At 41.2% G+C, this 15,818-nt stretch overlaps 1 protein-coding gene across 1 annotated transcript in view; it reads left to right on the top strand.

Moving 5' to 3' along the window:
- LOC311039730 (CUB and sushi domain-containing protein 3-like) overlaps positions 1-15,379 on the top strand; it is a gene marked incomplete at its 5' end in the record, with an annotated part of 373,258 nt that extends 357,879 nt beyond the window's left edge. Inside the window, 8 exons of the mRNA XM_084049684.1 lie at positions 1,121-1,232; positions 8,567-8,746; positions 10,477-10,542; positions 10,810-10,968; positions 11,292-11,404; positions 12,173-12,260; positions 13,438-13,579; positions 14,433-15,379. Of these exons, the coding sequence (XP_083905810.1) occupies positions 1,121-1,232; positions 8,567-8,746; positions 10,477-10,542; positions 10,810-10,968; positions 11,292-11,404; positions 12,173-12,260; positions 13,438-13,579; positions 14,433-14,592 (1,020 nt within the window). The 3' untranslated portion in view covers positions 14,593-15,379. The remainder of the gene's footprint in view (positions 1-1,120; positions 1,233-8,566; positions 8,747-10,476; positions 10,543-10,809; positions 10,969-11,291; positions 11,405-12,172; positions 12,261-13,437; positions 13,580-14,432) is intronic.
- Between the last annotated feature and the right edge of the window lie 439 nt (positions 15,380-15,818).

Raw genomic sequence — 15,818 nt, 5'->3', positions numbered from 1 at the left:
GGGATGAATCTGTTGGGAAGAGAGCAGTGTAGGTTTTATCCCAGCAGGACATACAGGAAATAATTTCATCCCTCTCTGTCTGTCTGTCTGTCTGTCTGTGTGTGTCTCTCTCTCTCTCTCTCTCTCTCTCTCTCTCTCTCTCTCTCTCTCTCTCTCTCTCTCTCTCTCTCTCGCTCTCTCTCTCGCTCTCTCTCTCACTTTGGGTCTCCTGACAGTGATAGCTGTGTGTTTTGGTTCTCGAATATGACTTCCCCACGGATTTGACAGCAATCGATGAGAAATTCCTACATGCAGTAATTGATGTGCAGATATCGAAAAACAATACATGATGTGGAGGCTTCGGGTTAGCCTGCACAGAGTGCATCATTTTTTGATAACACGTATATCAACACATACTGTATTTTTTATGTTCCCATAAAAGATCGAAAGGTTATTTAAAAAATCCATGTTGTTTTCTAGGATAGCTTGTAGCTAATGTTAGCTTACAACTACCGTTAAAACATTACAGTCAGTATTACTGTATTAATTTAGAACAATTTGGACAAAGGTGGTGTGTGTGTGTGTGTGTGTGTGTGTGTGTGTGTGTGTGTGTGTGTGTGTGTGTGTGTGTGTGTGTGTGTGTGTGTGTGTGTGTGTGTGTGTGTGTGCGTGCGTGCGTGCGTGCGTGCGTGCGTGCGTGCGTGCGTGCGTGCGTGTGCGTGTGTGTGTGCGTGTGGTAATCGGAATGTTTTGCATATCCTACGGCCAATCAGAAAAAAGTATTCTCCATTGCCCTGGTATAAATAGATATTTAATGACGTGCTGCCATCTTTGAAAGGAACACGTCACAATGATGAATGCGTCCTTTCCAATCTTAAAAAAAAACACAAACAGTCTTATTTTGTTTACCTTTTAATCATTCGTTACAAATTAGTCTTTGTAGAATTTTGGAACAGGGACCATCGCCTCTGCAAAATCCATAAATATTCACCCCAAGGAAAAAACGAAGAAAAGAGAAACCTTGGAGCAGGCAGTATTTCTTCCGAGCTTCTCAGACGTGGTGCTGGGGTCTATTGACATTTACATCAGCGTATTGACCCTCTCTCTCCTGTGTGTGTGTGTGGTGTCTGTGTTCGGCCAGGTGGGCAGCAGAGTGGAGTTCCATTGCCAACAAGGCCACCTGCTGCAGGGCTCCACCACCAGGCTGTGTGTGCCAGATCTCACCTGGACAGGAACCCAACCCACCTGTGTCCGTGAGTAGTGGCTCTGTGTCTGTCTTTCTCTGTCTTTCTCTGTCTCTGTCTGTCTCTCACTGTGTCTGTGTCTGTCTCTGTCTCTGTCTCTCTCTCTCTCTCTCTCTCTCTCTCTCTCTCTCTCTCTCTCTCTCTCTCTCTCTCTCTCTCTCTCTGTCTCTCTGTCTCTCTTTGTCTCTCACTGTCTCTCTTTGTCTCTCTTTGTCTCTCTCTGTCTCTCTCTGTCTCTCTCTGTCTCTCTCTGTCTCTCTCTGTTTCTCTCTGTCTCTATGTTTCTCTCTGTCTCTATGTTTCTCTCTGTCTCTCACTGTCTCTCTCTGTCTCTCACTGTCTCTCTCTGTCTCTCTCTGTCTCTCACTGTCTCTCTGTCTCTCACTGTCTCTCACTGTCTCTCTCTGTCTCTCACTGTCTCTCTCTGTCTCTCTATGTCTCTCTCTGTCTCTCACTGTCTGTTTCTCTCTCTCTGTTTCTCTCTCTCTCTGTGTGTGTCTCCCCCCCCCCCCTGTCTCACAATGTGACATGTGACCGGTGGTGTAAAGCACATTTATTCAAGTACTGTACTTAAGTACAATTTTGAGGTATTTTTTACTCTACTGGAGCATCTCCAATTTACAGTACTTTTACTTCTACTCCACTACTACATCTCAGTGGCAAATATGGTATTTTTACTCCACAACAATTATTTAAAAACTTTTGTTACTAGTACTTTGCAGATATAAATTATTATATACAAAAAAACGTACAGTAACCACTTCAGCCCTATTTTATACATACTGTAGGCTATTTGAAAATAGCCGATCTACAAGCTCACAACGTGTCGCATCACGACACGTTGTGAGCTTGTAGATCTGCTATTTTCAAACATTTTAGTGCTTTTACTTTTGGTACTTTAAGTATATTTTGATGCCAATACTTTTGTACTTTTACTCAAGTAACACATTGAACACAGGCCTTTTACTCGTAACAGAGTATTTTTACATTGTGGTTTTTCTACTTTTACTTAAGTAAAATATCTGAGTACTTCTTCCGCCACTGCATGTGACATGGCTGTCCACTACGTGGTTTGGCTGCCACGACAGTGTCCTTGTTTTCCCTCTATCCTTCATCATTCCTCTGCCATTTCTCAGTCGCTTCCATCCGTCTCCTCCATCGTCTCTGTCCCAGATTGCACCCATATAGTCTCAATCAACCTGCCATTTTCAGTCATTCCGAGACTCAGGTGTTGACAATGATTACACTCATTCTGTCTCAACTGCCTGAACTGTTGACCTACACCGATCCAAGGCCACAGTTCAGATTGCTTTGGTTTGTGTTTTTTCTTTGTCCTTCCCCGACCTCTTACTGCACTTGAGTTTCTAAATTATAGTGTATTCCCCTGAAATGTTCTTTCATCTATGATTTCATATGGTACAGATTATACATTCTTGTACTTTAACACTCTGAAGAAATTGTCAAGTGGTTCTTGGCTTTGAATCGTGGAAGTGTGGTCCCTTGAATGAATATACAGTTTTACATTGTCATCTACCTGCCATTTCAATGCAGTACCTGTCAGTTTTTTTTTTTAGTTTTTCCTCACCATGTAAACACTTGATCTTTGGTCTGTATCATGGTAAGGGAATGTAAAAGATTTTATGTATTTTGTTATCTTCATTCCATAACAGTCCAGATACCCAGAGGAATGTCCTGGGGAGATTTGAGCTGAGGCAGCATAAACACTGTAGCCTTCACAGGCTGCTCAATGTTTTTGCTGCACTGCAGAGTGTGTGTGTGTGTGTGTGTGTGTGTGTGTGTGTGTGTGTGTGTGTGTGTGTGTGTGTGTGTGTGTGTGTGTGTGTGTGTGTGTGTGTGTGTGTGTGTGTGTGTGTGTGTGTGTGTGTGTGTGTGTGTGTGTGTGTGTGTGTGTGTGTGTGTGTCATGTGCAACTATACCATAGTATGCTTTATGAATAATTGTCACTTTGAGTGTTTTTCAGTGTGTTGGGCCTGGGTCAAACTGGGGTCATAAATCCTCTCAAATACCTTTTTGTATGATTGAATGGTCTTGTTGTCTCCGACTGTGAAGCCACTTAGATTGATTCAAAACCACAAAACCCAGCCATCTGGCACTGATAATAAATATATTTTTTTAAAGTTTGGAGGATTGAAGATATTGTGGATATGATGGGTACAAGTAAAAATGAACCACATGAACCCTTATTCCCCATTCTTGGCATGACATAGTAGGTGAATATTAGGTGATGAAAATAGCTTATCTACAAGCTCGCAACATGTGGCAATGCAACACGTTGTTGATGTTAAATACAGCTAGACTCAAATCAGGTAATAAGCATGTTAGCCAAGAGACAATACAACAGCAACAAAAAAAGTCATGGCTACTTTAGAAGCAGTGGCCACTAACCAGATATGAAAATAGTTTTTTAGTTTAGTTTTTCTTTTCGATAAACACGCCAAAGGAGAGGAAGGTATGAAAAGTTCAAGTTGTCTTTTTGGTTTCTGGCGTATTCAAATGAAACATTTACAGTACTTTGCGTTTCTGTCAGTTTAGTTTGTTTGGGATATAGAAATAAGCCTGCTGACTGACTAAGTGACTGCAGAATACGAACAATTAGCCACTTAAGTTTGGAAACAATGCAATACTTGCAGTCTTTCTAAACAGTTGTCAGCAATACAAAATGAGTAAGTATTCATATTTTGCAGTTGGGTATTCAGCAGTGACTGTCAACTAGGCCTATGCCTTTATGGGAAGTCTAAAGACACCCGACAGGCCAGGAAACACTAAGCAGTAAACATTAAATCAATATTTAGTTTACATGGGCCAGTGAGCTAAAATATCATCCTAATTATAGATCTGCTAGTCAGGTACAAGACACATGATTTGTGTTGCTGCCCTGCGGAAAACCATGCAGCTACAGTATAAAGGAAGAACTAAGAATTTACTCTGGGGAATTGGAGCTGTGAAGTTGTTCCTATGGTCATGTGGTGCTGCAGGTCATCTGGAGCTTTGTCCACTTGGCCATGCCTTGGTATAGCTGTCCGTGTCTGGCTAACCTTGAGGACTAGCACAGGGATCCATCACTCGCTGTGCCTCCATCACCATCTGTCTCTGTCGATCTCTATCTACCTGATGCACTCTGTCAGAGGCATCGCATTGCGCTTGATCTCAGAGTACACCGCTCGTTGTTGTGTAAGGGAAAAAAGTACACGACTCTGTTGAGTCCTCTTGTAATCTCATGAGTAAACTGGAGTGTTACTTCAAATTTAAATAAACATGGCACTCTATAAGTGAATGGGAGATGTGACATGTCGTTGCTGCGACATGTTCTTTGGGGACTTAAGCTTCATCTGTATTCATGTTATGACTCTACAGCCTGCCTGGACATATGCTGACAGAATGTCATTTTAAATGGGTTACTTGGAGAGGGTGTTGTGCTATTTTTGTTGCCAAACACTACTGTATGTATACAGTATCCAATGGTGCATCACACCATGCAATGTAAACAGATAACATGAAATATCCTCATGAATCATTTATTCATCTCATTTCAAATGTTCCATGCAGCTACCAAAGTCGGCAAACACTGTTTCATTTTCTCTGTTTGTCAATCTTTCAGTGTGTTTACTGAATCAACATCTCAGATAGGAGGTGCTCTGTGCAAAACAACGTGCAGCCTATTTTTATTTTTTTGTACTTACTTTTGATGCAGATAATATGTACAAATGTTTCAGCCCTCTGGCCTTCCTCAATTTGAAGTGGGCGAGAATGTTGTTGCCTGAATGTCAAGTGTGGACTATCTGCTTTCTCAACTTAATGTAGTTTATTGCCATCCTTCTATACATCCTACTAATACAACTGTAAAATGGATAAAACGGCATCCACTGGTCTCCTCAATGGGTTGGTCAGTTATTCTGAAATTGCACATGGGCATTGAGCATTGGCATAGGCAGGGACTGACAAAGCTGCTTTTTCCATTTCCCAAATTTAAGGCAGACAAATCCCTGGGTATGCATTAAAAAAATAAAAAATAAATAACATTCAAGATCGTGTTGTTATATCTTACTAGAGGTTTGCGGCACCGCCGTTCTGACAGAGTCATAGTGTCGGGGGGGCTTTGTCAGAGTACACGTTGTACTCGTCTGTCTGTGTCCCTTTTATGCCCATATATGGAGATCCCTGATGTCATTAGTGTATGCCCATACCCTTTATATTGGCATGCCCATACAGTATATGGGCATATTGGTTCGATCGGCGGTTCTGGACAACTGGATATCCATCAATGCTCATATATGGACATATCGGTCGGATCAGTGGTTCTGGACAACCAGAGCTCCATGTATGGTTATGTCTGAGTTATAGAGACATGCCTCTATATGAGCGTTTCAGGTTTATGTATGCTTATGTCTGAGTCATAGCGACGTGGCCGGTCCTCCCTTAAGCCAATTTTAATGTAGGTTACTAGAAGTTCGGGCCGCTACGCGGCCCGAACGTCTAGCGTGACGCGTCGTTCACTTTGCAGTGCCACCTTACAGGCACCTCACAGTGTGAGAGAGAGTTTTGTGCTCTCCTAAATCCACGGCAGGCTTTGAAAGTACCCACTTCAGAAAGAGGTGACGTGCATCACCTCTCCAATGACCAAAACCCACTATGGAAGCCGTCGAACTGGTGCGATCTGACGGCATCCTAGAATTTATAGGTAGGATGTGATGTCATGCGTGATGTCATGCTGTCGTGAGATTACGTCACACTGGCGTTGTGTCCATATTCGGAGTGATGCAACGTACATACAACATACTGACAAACATACTGACAACCGACATGGCGCAGGATTCAAATTGTATATATAAGATAGATACAAGTAGGCAAGAGTAAAATTATATATATAATAATATATATAGACACATTGGTCAAAGAACAAATGATGTACAGAAAAGTGCATTTCAGAGCAATGAATAGCTTGTGCCCTAGCTACTCTAGGCCAACATAAATATCGACATGAACATTTACAATAAGCAAGCAACTGCAAACAAGCAAGCAGCTGAGTGGGTAGAGGCCATCTGGTAATCGGAAGGTCACCAGTTCGCCTCCTGGCTCACCCAGTATACATTTCAAAGTGTCCCTGACCAAGACATTTAACCCATAACTACTCCCCCCGAGTGCTCATTATGACCATCTGATCAGCCAAGTGAAGCTGAAACTGAATTTACCCTGCAGGATTAACAAACTATAAGGTCTCTCCTACATATTTGAGATAACTTGAACAACAAGCACTGAGGGGAGAGTAGCTCGTAGCTCGCATAGATCGGCTCCACCTTGGTTCTTCGTGCTGTGTCTCATTGGTTATACTTAAACTGTAGTCATGTGCACATCAGGTGCTGGGTTGACAGGAAAAAAAAAAAGAGAAAAAAAAAAGGAGGCTTAGATCCCTCTTGCTACAGTATGTAGCAAGTGTGCATATAGTACACCTGTGTAGTACTGTATACACCTTTTAATAAAAATGTCAATCTCCACTGTACTATATAAATAAAGCCAGAAAAGCTCCAAAAAGATATATTTTAAAAAAACATTGTAGAATACATAGCAATACATAGGAGACAAAAACAATTGTCAAATCTATATTTTTAAGGAAAAAAACACCATACTGTCTTTTCTTTAATTAAGCGCTGTGGTTTTCACTGAGAAGTGTTACTGAGTTGCTACATAACTTCGGTATGAAATGTGCGGGTCAGGTGTTGAAGGCAGTTTTATAATGTGTTCTGCTTCTCTTTATAGTATACAGTATGTCAAATAGAACAGAAAAGATCAAGGGAAGGAAACTCATGTGTCATGTGAATAAGGTCCCAGCTGTAGTTGAACCCCTGACATTGCAAGTGCTTAATGCTCCTTAGAGGGAGGACACCCAGGCAATAAGCCTTCTATCTGGTGTGCAGTGTCTTAGTCTCATCTGCAGTAATGTCTAAGCACATGCATATACATACTGTACGTACAAGGGCATGCTCACGTGCACTCAAACACACAGTCACATATTGACATTGACGGGAGGTGTCTTTGCGGGAGGCAAAAGCGCTTACGCATTCCACCAATGACAATGCCCCCCCCCCCCCCCCCCCCCCCCCCCACACACGCACACACCTCCCTCACACAGTCTCCTCCTCTTTGATGAAGCCCAGAAAGTGTCTTTCATCCTTGCTGTTTGCATCCACATCCTATCGCTGCTAATGTCATTAAAAAGGCATGAAGGACCAATGTGGTGTCATGACAGCTGTCTCCCATTTGACAGCTGGCAACTTGTTTGCTCTCCCACAAGTGGCAACATTATTCAGGCTATTTTCTTATATATTGTAATCTATTCGTCAATGCGTGAATGTTTTGTTGTTCAACGAGGACCATTCAAGGTCCTCTCAAAGCCAATAGATTTGCGTTTTTATTTTGTGTCATGTTGTTTGTTGATGTGGAACATTTTGACTGAACACACACTCACCCGGCTCGGTAGAAAATTATAGCATTTAGTATTGTCAATAAAGCTGTGTAGTTCCTAAAGATGCAGAAGATGATGTAAGCTAATGTAAGCTACTGTAGCCCTCTTTGAGCTTTCAATGTGGAAAAACACAGAGCCATCAGAATCAGCAGGGCATCTAGCTACTCCATGTTTCCCCAAATAATGTTAAATTAACCAATCTAGTCAGAAAACTAGATTAATTTTAGTCAGTTGTAGCGCTAGTAAGTCATGGTACTGTAGTAGTTGTGGCTGTAATGTAAGTACTTGTAATGGTACTAAGATATAAACACAGAAAGAAAACCAATTCTGCCATTGCAGGCTTGTATACTCGAGGATTAATTGCCCCTTTCTAATTAAACGCCACACAGTATAAGGCAAGACTGACCCTGAGACATTGACTGATCTAGACATTGTTGTTTTAGCTGTAAAACCCTGAGCACCACCCCCCATTCCATGCATTTCAGTTCACCAAGTGCTGTATTAATAAGATTAATTTCATTAAGTAACCCAGGCATAATAATGTCATAAGCATGCATCTCAAATAGCACCTGGGACAAGTTCACAGTTAACAAGTGTGCTGTTTCCTCCATCCTTCTCACTGCCCCCCCCCCCCCCCCCCCCTCTCTCTCTCTCTCGTTTTCTCTCTTCCTCTCTCCCCATTGACATATCTGCTTGTGATTGCCTAATTCTGTGCCTGTCTGTCTGTATGTGCTCATTTGTCTCTCTCTGTGCGTGTGTGTGTGCGTGCGTGTGTGTGTGTGTGTGTGTGTGTGTGTGTGTGTGTGTGTGTGTGTGTGTGTGTGTGGGGCGCACTTGTATGCATTTGTGTGATTGTGTCTAGCCCACTCCTGCAAGCAGCCGCGGAGCCCTGCCAACGCTGATGTGGTGGGTCTGGACCTGCCGTCCTACGGCTACACCCTGGTGTATTCTTGTCAGCCCGGCTATTTCCTCTCTGGGGGTTCAGAGCACCGCGTCTGCCGCTCCGACAGCAGCTGGACCGGCAAAGTGCCTGTCTGCAGAGGTAGGTGGTTGGCCGAGAGGTCTCTGAGAGCAGATGGAGGAAGACGGTAGGGACGAGGAGGGGAGATATAAGGAGGGTTTGCGTGCGTGCGTGCCTGCCTGCCTGCCTGCCTGCCTGCCTGCCTGCCTGCGTGCCTGCGTGCCTGTGTGCGTGCCTGTGAGTGCATGCGTGCCTGAAGTATGACATATGAAGGGATTTATGTGAGGTTGGAAGGACCCTCTTACATTAAAATTAAACACAGTGCATAAGGCAACAAATTGAATATCATTATAGTGCTACAAAAAAGCTCAAAATGAGGGTGACTGAACATAATCTATTCCATATCACTCCCTGTCTGCCTGTGCTAGCTACTTACGCCACCATACAGATATGAAATACTAATACGGTATCATCAAATATTTATACCAAGTGATATTAGCTGTATCCAGTGTTGTGCAATAAGTCCACGCTTTACAAGAGCTAGCTCAAAGTTAAGTTCACACAATTTAAAATTGACTTGTACACATTCATTTCTACTGGCTTTTTTTTAATGAGCTGCTCCGAGCTATTCTTTTTCAATTTAACCTCCTCCTTTTCCATCACAGCTCACATTCATTGCCACTACCCACTTCCAGTAAATTAATTACTGTATAGGTTACTACTATAGAATCACAGAGAGATTGCTTTTAAAAGCCAAGGAAAACCAGTTGGAGTAACCTAAATGTTTTACCACTGAAACGCTATACAGTATACTGTAGCCTACTTCATTGACTTTTTTCCCTCTACAGTACACCAATGTCCATGCCAATATCCAATCTACAATCTCACAACGCATCACACCGCAATACATTGCGAGCTTGTAGATCTACTATTTTTGCTGAATGTTTGCAACATGTCCAGAATTGGGACGCTAGGGTTCATGTGGTTAAACAATGTGTCATATTATGCAGAAAGTTAGGAAAATAGTTATATAGCCTACTGTAGATGCAGCAGAACTTTTATTTAGGTATTTAGGTTTAAGAGTTACTGCAGTGTGTGTTTTTCCCTGTCATTATCAGTGTGCTACATGAATGAATTCAGTGATTTTGAGAACAATGACTCTGAAGTTTTTGTCAGAAGAGCAGTAAGCCGCAGTGCATGATAACGTAAACTTAAGTACGAGTACAGTACGTCTCAGAACTTAAGAACCTAATATGCAATCTCTTGTCTCATGATGAGTACATTCTTTCCAAAACACAAGTCTGTTCTTTGTCTTCTTGGTATTCAAAAACAGTCACAGTCTGTCTTTATTTAACTTTTGCAACAACTTGCAACAGTTAGCGGTGGCGTTAACTCTCACCGGAGTTAATGTCACTTACGTCAAGAATCAAGATAAAAAGACTATTTATGTCTCACTCATACATGTGCAAGCAGTGAAATGAACGTGCATGTTCATTTGCAAACGGATACATTCAGTTCACTGTTCACAAAAATATGAGTATGTTCAATACATTTTTGCTAATTTGTACGTCATTGAATCTCATCATGCCTGATATGTCTGACTACTTGGCGAGTTTTCCCTCTGTGTCGATTTGAAAATGTGCGTGGTTAGAACTAACCTTCCCCAGTGGGTTATGAAATACCAAATTGGGGAAAAGCAATGTGTCGGCAGCATTTTAATAGTTGAGCAGCATTTTTATTTTTTACTGCATCCTTAGGGTGTTTGTGTATCGGTGCGTATTTGTGACATACATATTTATGTCTTCCCACAGCCGGTTCCAAATCACATGAGAAAGCAGTCAAGCCAATACCAGTCACACCAAGCCCAAAAATAAATGGTAAGTAGGACAAAAGTTGGTACTCTGTTGGCCATTTCAAAAATCCATGGCATCTGCTGTGGACAATCGTCCCTTGCTTTATTTACAGTATGACAAATGGAGTGTATAAGACAACATTTGAGCATTACTTTCTGGTCAGCATATCCATTACTTACACTTTTTGGCAGCTGGCAGCTTTTGTCTAAATAATCATTGAGACTATTGAGAGAACACAACTTCCTTAAACATATTTTCATCCTCTTTTTGACTGTCCTTACTTTCACACAGTTCCTGATGACGTCTTTGCCACTGATTTCATCTGGAAGGGCTCTTATGACTTCAAGGGCCAGAAGCAGCCCATGACATTGACAATTACCAGCTTTAATGTCACCACAGGAAAAGTCAATGTAACGTTAACCGACAGTAGCATGGAGTTTCTGCTCTCGGGTGAGTCATCTATAAATCATCTGTTTCTCCTCATCCTCCCACTATCCTCCTCATCCTCCCACCGCTTGTCACTTTCATTTATTTTGCGGGTGCCTCACGTCAATCAGTCAATCAGTCAATCAGTGAATTATCTCATGCATTGAGAGTGAAAATTAATTATTGCCTCTAAAGACGGATATATTACTCTGCACTGACTGCCTGGGCTGGTTGACTGGTCACTGAAGAAGCACTCATCCTCTCTTCTCATGTCTTAGTATTTCTGCTCTGTAATGTTCTCTTTCTTCCTCCTCTCCTGTCCTTGCTCGTCCTCCTCCTCTCTGTAGGAGTGTATAAGAGCCAGGAAGCTAGGCTAATGCTGCTGCTGCACCAGGTGAGAGCACTGGCCCACAGCTCCTTCAACAGGATTACAGATGACACCTGGGCAATGGACGGATTTGTGAGTATACCCAGGAATTTGGAGACCCTGGGCAGCTATCTTTTTGAAAATAACCAAGTACTGTGACTGTTTTACAAAAACAGTGTTTTTGTTTTTGTTTGTTATATTCACTCAGAAAAGGTGGCTGGACAATTGTAGATATTTTTGTTACAATGACCAATCCTGCCTACAGTAGCCTATGTGTCAGAAAAGAGAAAAATAAGTCATTTTGAGGGATGTGTACTGTAGTTATTTGCTCCATTTACTGTGGTTATTTTCTATAATGGTTTTATATATTTGCAGAGCCTGTACCACAGCTACAAGTGAATGATTTAATTTCAGTTTCCTACGCAAAGATATATCTACAGTAGTACCTAAGGGAGCTGGGAGAACTGTAAGAGCATTTTTTATTGGTTGAAAATATGCATCTGAAGTCATCTCTCAAAAAAAAAATATATATATTATTATTTTTTACCGAATGGGTTCCTAGATTGCGTCTGAACTAAACTTCAAAGTCTATTGAGTAAAGCCAGATGTGACAGATGACTGCAGTTGTGCCGAGCTATTGGTAGAATATTTCACAGCAGCTAGAATAGGTTAAAAGAAGAAAGGTGTAATTTCTGAATGTGGCATGAGGGGGGTATGTTGACAGTCTTTTAAAATATGTATGCGTGTACTTTTTGATATGGTAAGAGATGTGACAAAGAAAAAAGAAAAATTAAGTTTCCTCACTTAGAAGCAACATGACATTTTACTCTTTCAAGGCTGATCTGTTTTTTTTTCTAACAGGTTTCAGCTGAGCCAGAGGGCGGCAGCTATGTGTTCCAAGGTTTTATACAGGGTAAAGACTATGGACAGTTTGGACTGCAGAGACTTGGTAAGTGCCTTCTAAAAACAAATACAACATCTTTGCCTCCTTTATCATCAACTAATTTACATATGGTAGGAGTCACTGCAAAATAGAATTTGTAACCTGTTTATAGCAAATGTAATGGCTGTTTAATGAGTCATAGAGAAAATATCAGATTGCAAATTATTTCTTCCTGTCATTTCACATTTAACGCATTTCACTTTACTGCGTTCTGCGCATATGGTTAAAATTGTGATTGTTTATGTGTAAAGCATTGAGTTGTGTTACCCTCCTCACAGTTAATATTCTGAAAATATCAGTGGTCCATTCTGCTGTATGTCCATATTTATTTTGAATTTGTTCATGACACTGTTTGTCATTAGTGTTATTAAAAAGGGTCTCAGGCTTCTTTCTGGTAATGTTGCACCTGCACCATTTACCATCTATAACAAAAGTACAATGATGTTTTTAATACTGATCCTACTGTCGGTCGGGCAACACTGAATTTGTTCAATCTAAGAAACCCAGATTGATTTTAAAACAATCAAGCTGAGCCATGCAGCTGCCCTGGCAACCTGTCATCCAATACATATTGTGGCTATCATACAGCATACAGGAGATTATCCCCATCCTCGTTATCCCCTTCATTTCCTCCTGCTTCCGCCTGCATTGTTATTTTTATTGACTCTTTCATTGTCATCAACGTTCATCACGATCATTACGGAGACCGTGATGATCATTATCATCATCATTTATCATCCTTTCTACGGCTGTCATGGTTGTTGTCATCATCCAGCCATCTGCCGTCGCTCCTCTTCACCCTTAATATCAGCCGCTTATTTCTCCTCATCCCCATTATGATCATTATTCCCATCAACAACGTCAACACCAGTAAGTACGGCAGTCCTCTAACACTTATGTATTGGTTCTCTGTCTTGTTTGCTATACTTCCTGTGCCATGGGTCAATCTTGATCTGAATATATCGAGTCTGAGTGGTTAACCACATTAACATCGGCATCGCTATTTTGGCCATATCATTATAGGGGAAGATTTTCAAAAAACATTCTAAATTTACCACAATAGAAAAATAGCCAATCTATAAGCTCACGACACGTTGTGATACAATGCATTGTATCGGCTATTTTTGCTATTCATGGGTTTATTTATAGGGCTCAAATGGTTTACCATCTTCACTGCTTCCAGGTATGAGTGTGAGAGAGAATGTCACGCTACCTGACCCTGAGCCTAACGGTTCCAGCAACAGCAGTTCCGTGGCCATCGCAATCCTTGTGCCTTTCTTCGCCCTCATCTTCGCTGGCCTGGGTTTCTATCTCTACAAACAGCGGTATGTACTGTAGTGATCACATGCTTCATCCTAAGCTGTTAAATGTTAGAGACAAAATTGCTGATGGAAAAGCAATATATTTTCACAAGTTAGGATTCTTCTGTAAGGATATACATTTGCTACTTATGCATGCTTAAGAAGTTGGAGAATACCCTTACTCACATGCAATTATTTCTGCATAGATTTGCAAACAATTAAAAAATGCACTAAGGTGGCATGGATGTTCATGCAAATTGTGGAACAGTGCAACCTGTCGAGCTCATCAATACAGTTTCCTTATCTGTTTGAGATAAGATAAGAATATACCTTTATTTATGCCCAGAGGGAATTTCAGGTGTCACTGCAGCAACAGTAGTGAGAATAAAACACAGAGTGCGGGTAAGAGTCAAGAACCAAACCAAGATAAATACAGCATAAAAATAAAGATGAAATAAAATAATGAGCTTCTAGATATCGGCACTGTATCTCTTGATGCGTCAATGCATGATGCAGTATCAGCCGTCTGATTACTGTCTCAGCAACAGGGTATTGCACCATACTTTGAACATTTTGAATTAGTTCATTATTTTTCCATGTGTGTGTGTGTTTATGAATGATGTACCTAGCTTGCAATGTGAATGGTTTATCACAACATATACATGTACTGTAGGACCTACTGTATCCTGTATGACATTGGCATAAGACTATTCAGACTTCTTTTCAGTATTGATTATAATACCTCATTTACCTACTGTATAGTGCTGCAGCTATACAGTACACATCAACCCCACAGAAGCACATTTATTGAATTTGAATTAGGGCTTTGTCTTAGGGCTTGTCTTTCTACTGATATTACACATTCTTTCTTTTCCAGGAAAACGGATAAAGCGCAGTACACAGGCTGTTCCGTCCATGAGAACAACAATGGACAAGCCACCTTTGAAAACCCCATGTACAACACAAACACTAAAGCTGCTGAGGGGAAAGTAGTCCGCTTCGACCCCAATCTCAACACCGTCTGCACCATGGTTTGATGTATTGATGATGGGTAACACATACAAGTAGAGTGATACAGATTACAGGCAGGGAAAGAAAAGGCGAGGACGATAAATTAAGAAGACGGAAATTGCAAGCTTTTCTTTGCTTCTACACCATGAACATATAAACAAACATATATTTATATTTTCCCTGTTTCTGATGACGCACACACACAAGGAAAGAGAGAGAATCACTCAGAAATGTAAAGCACACTTTCGGCAACAGATGCTACAGTTGCAGTCAATCATATACAGAAAGGGTAAGAAGAAGGAGAAAGAGAGGAAGGCGGCGTTCCACACCTTTCGAGATCTTCCCACGGTTTGGTGAAGTGTTCTTTCTTTACACTCTGTGAGTGTTGGCTTTACGGTTAAAAAGAGCCTCTGGCATATAGATAAATTGAGTATTTTATACTCTTTATTATTAAAAGGGTGGGAGGGGTTACTTCACAATGCCAAACCAAATGATCCTTTTCTTTCCTGTGGTACAGCCTGGTTGCCCATTTACTATTTTTTAAATTAGTCTCACATTGTTAGAATCTTGAGAGTTAAGCGTTCAGGTTCAGGGTGTCGTCTCAATGAGTTGCTGAGCCCCTCAACTGTGAGTTGATCAGAGTGATGCGTGGAGTTTATTTTAGCACTGGGGTGTGTGAGATGGGAATGAGGGAAAAAAATAAAAGACTGCATGAGTCAGCACTCTGCTCAAGAGTTCTTCGGTCAATTATACCTCTTAATTGGATGTAGCCTCCCACTGATGAAATATATAGCCAGTGATTTGATTACTGAAGTGCAGTAGTTTTATTTTGTTTTTTTTGTTTTTTTAGCACTATGGTAAATTTTAGGGCTTTTATCATTAAAGTACAAGTTCTCTGAGAATAGTTTCTTTATACGAGTTCTAGCCAGCAGTGGAGTGGGTTTATTATCAAAGATATGCAGTGCGCTTTCTTTCCTTTACTATGGAGAGCTGATGTTATCTGGTTTGACTTGAGAGTTTAAGTAGACATTTAGTGATTGTAGTAAAAATAGTAAAAGCATCGGCCGCAATATGATGCTCTCTGCAGAGCTGTGGTCAAATCACTTTAAATTCCATTTAATGGTGTGCTTTTTAAGAGAAAACATTTCTTTCCCCCCAGCTTTGAAATGGCAAAGTACACCCACTTGATGAAGTGGACACGATGGGAGTGAATTAATCCTAGCCCCGACCCTGTATACATCAAGCATCTCAA

Source organism: Gymnoscopelus microlampas (genome assembly GCF_963454915.1).
Source record: "Gymnoscopelus microlampas genome assembly, chromosome: 3".
Taxonomy (NCBI): domain Eukaryota; kingdom Metazoa; phylum Chordata; class Actinopteri; order Myctophiformes; family Myctophidae; genus Gymnoscopelus; species Gymnoscopelus microlampas.
The sequence above is the reverse complement of the archived record's forward strand: the minus strand, read 5'-3'. Positions and strand labels throughout refer to the sequence as shown.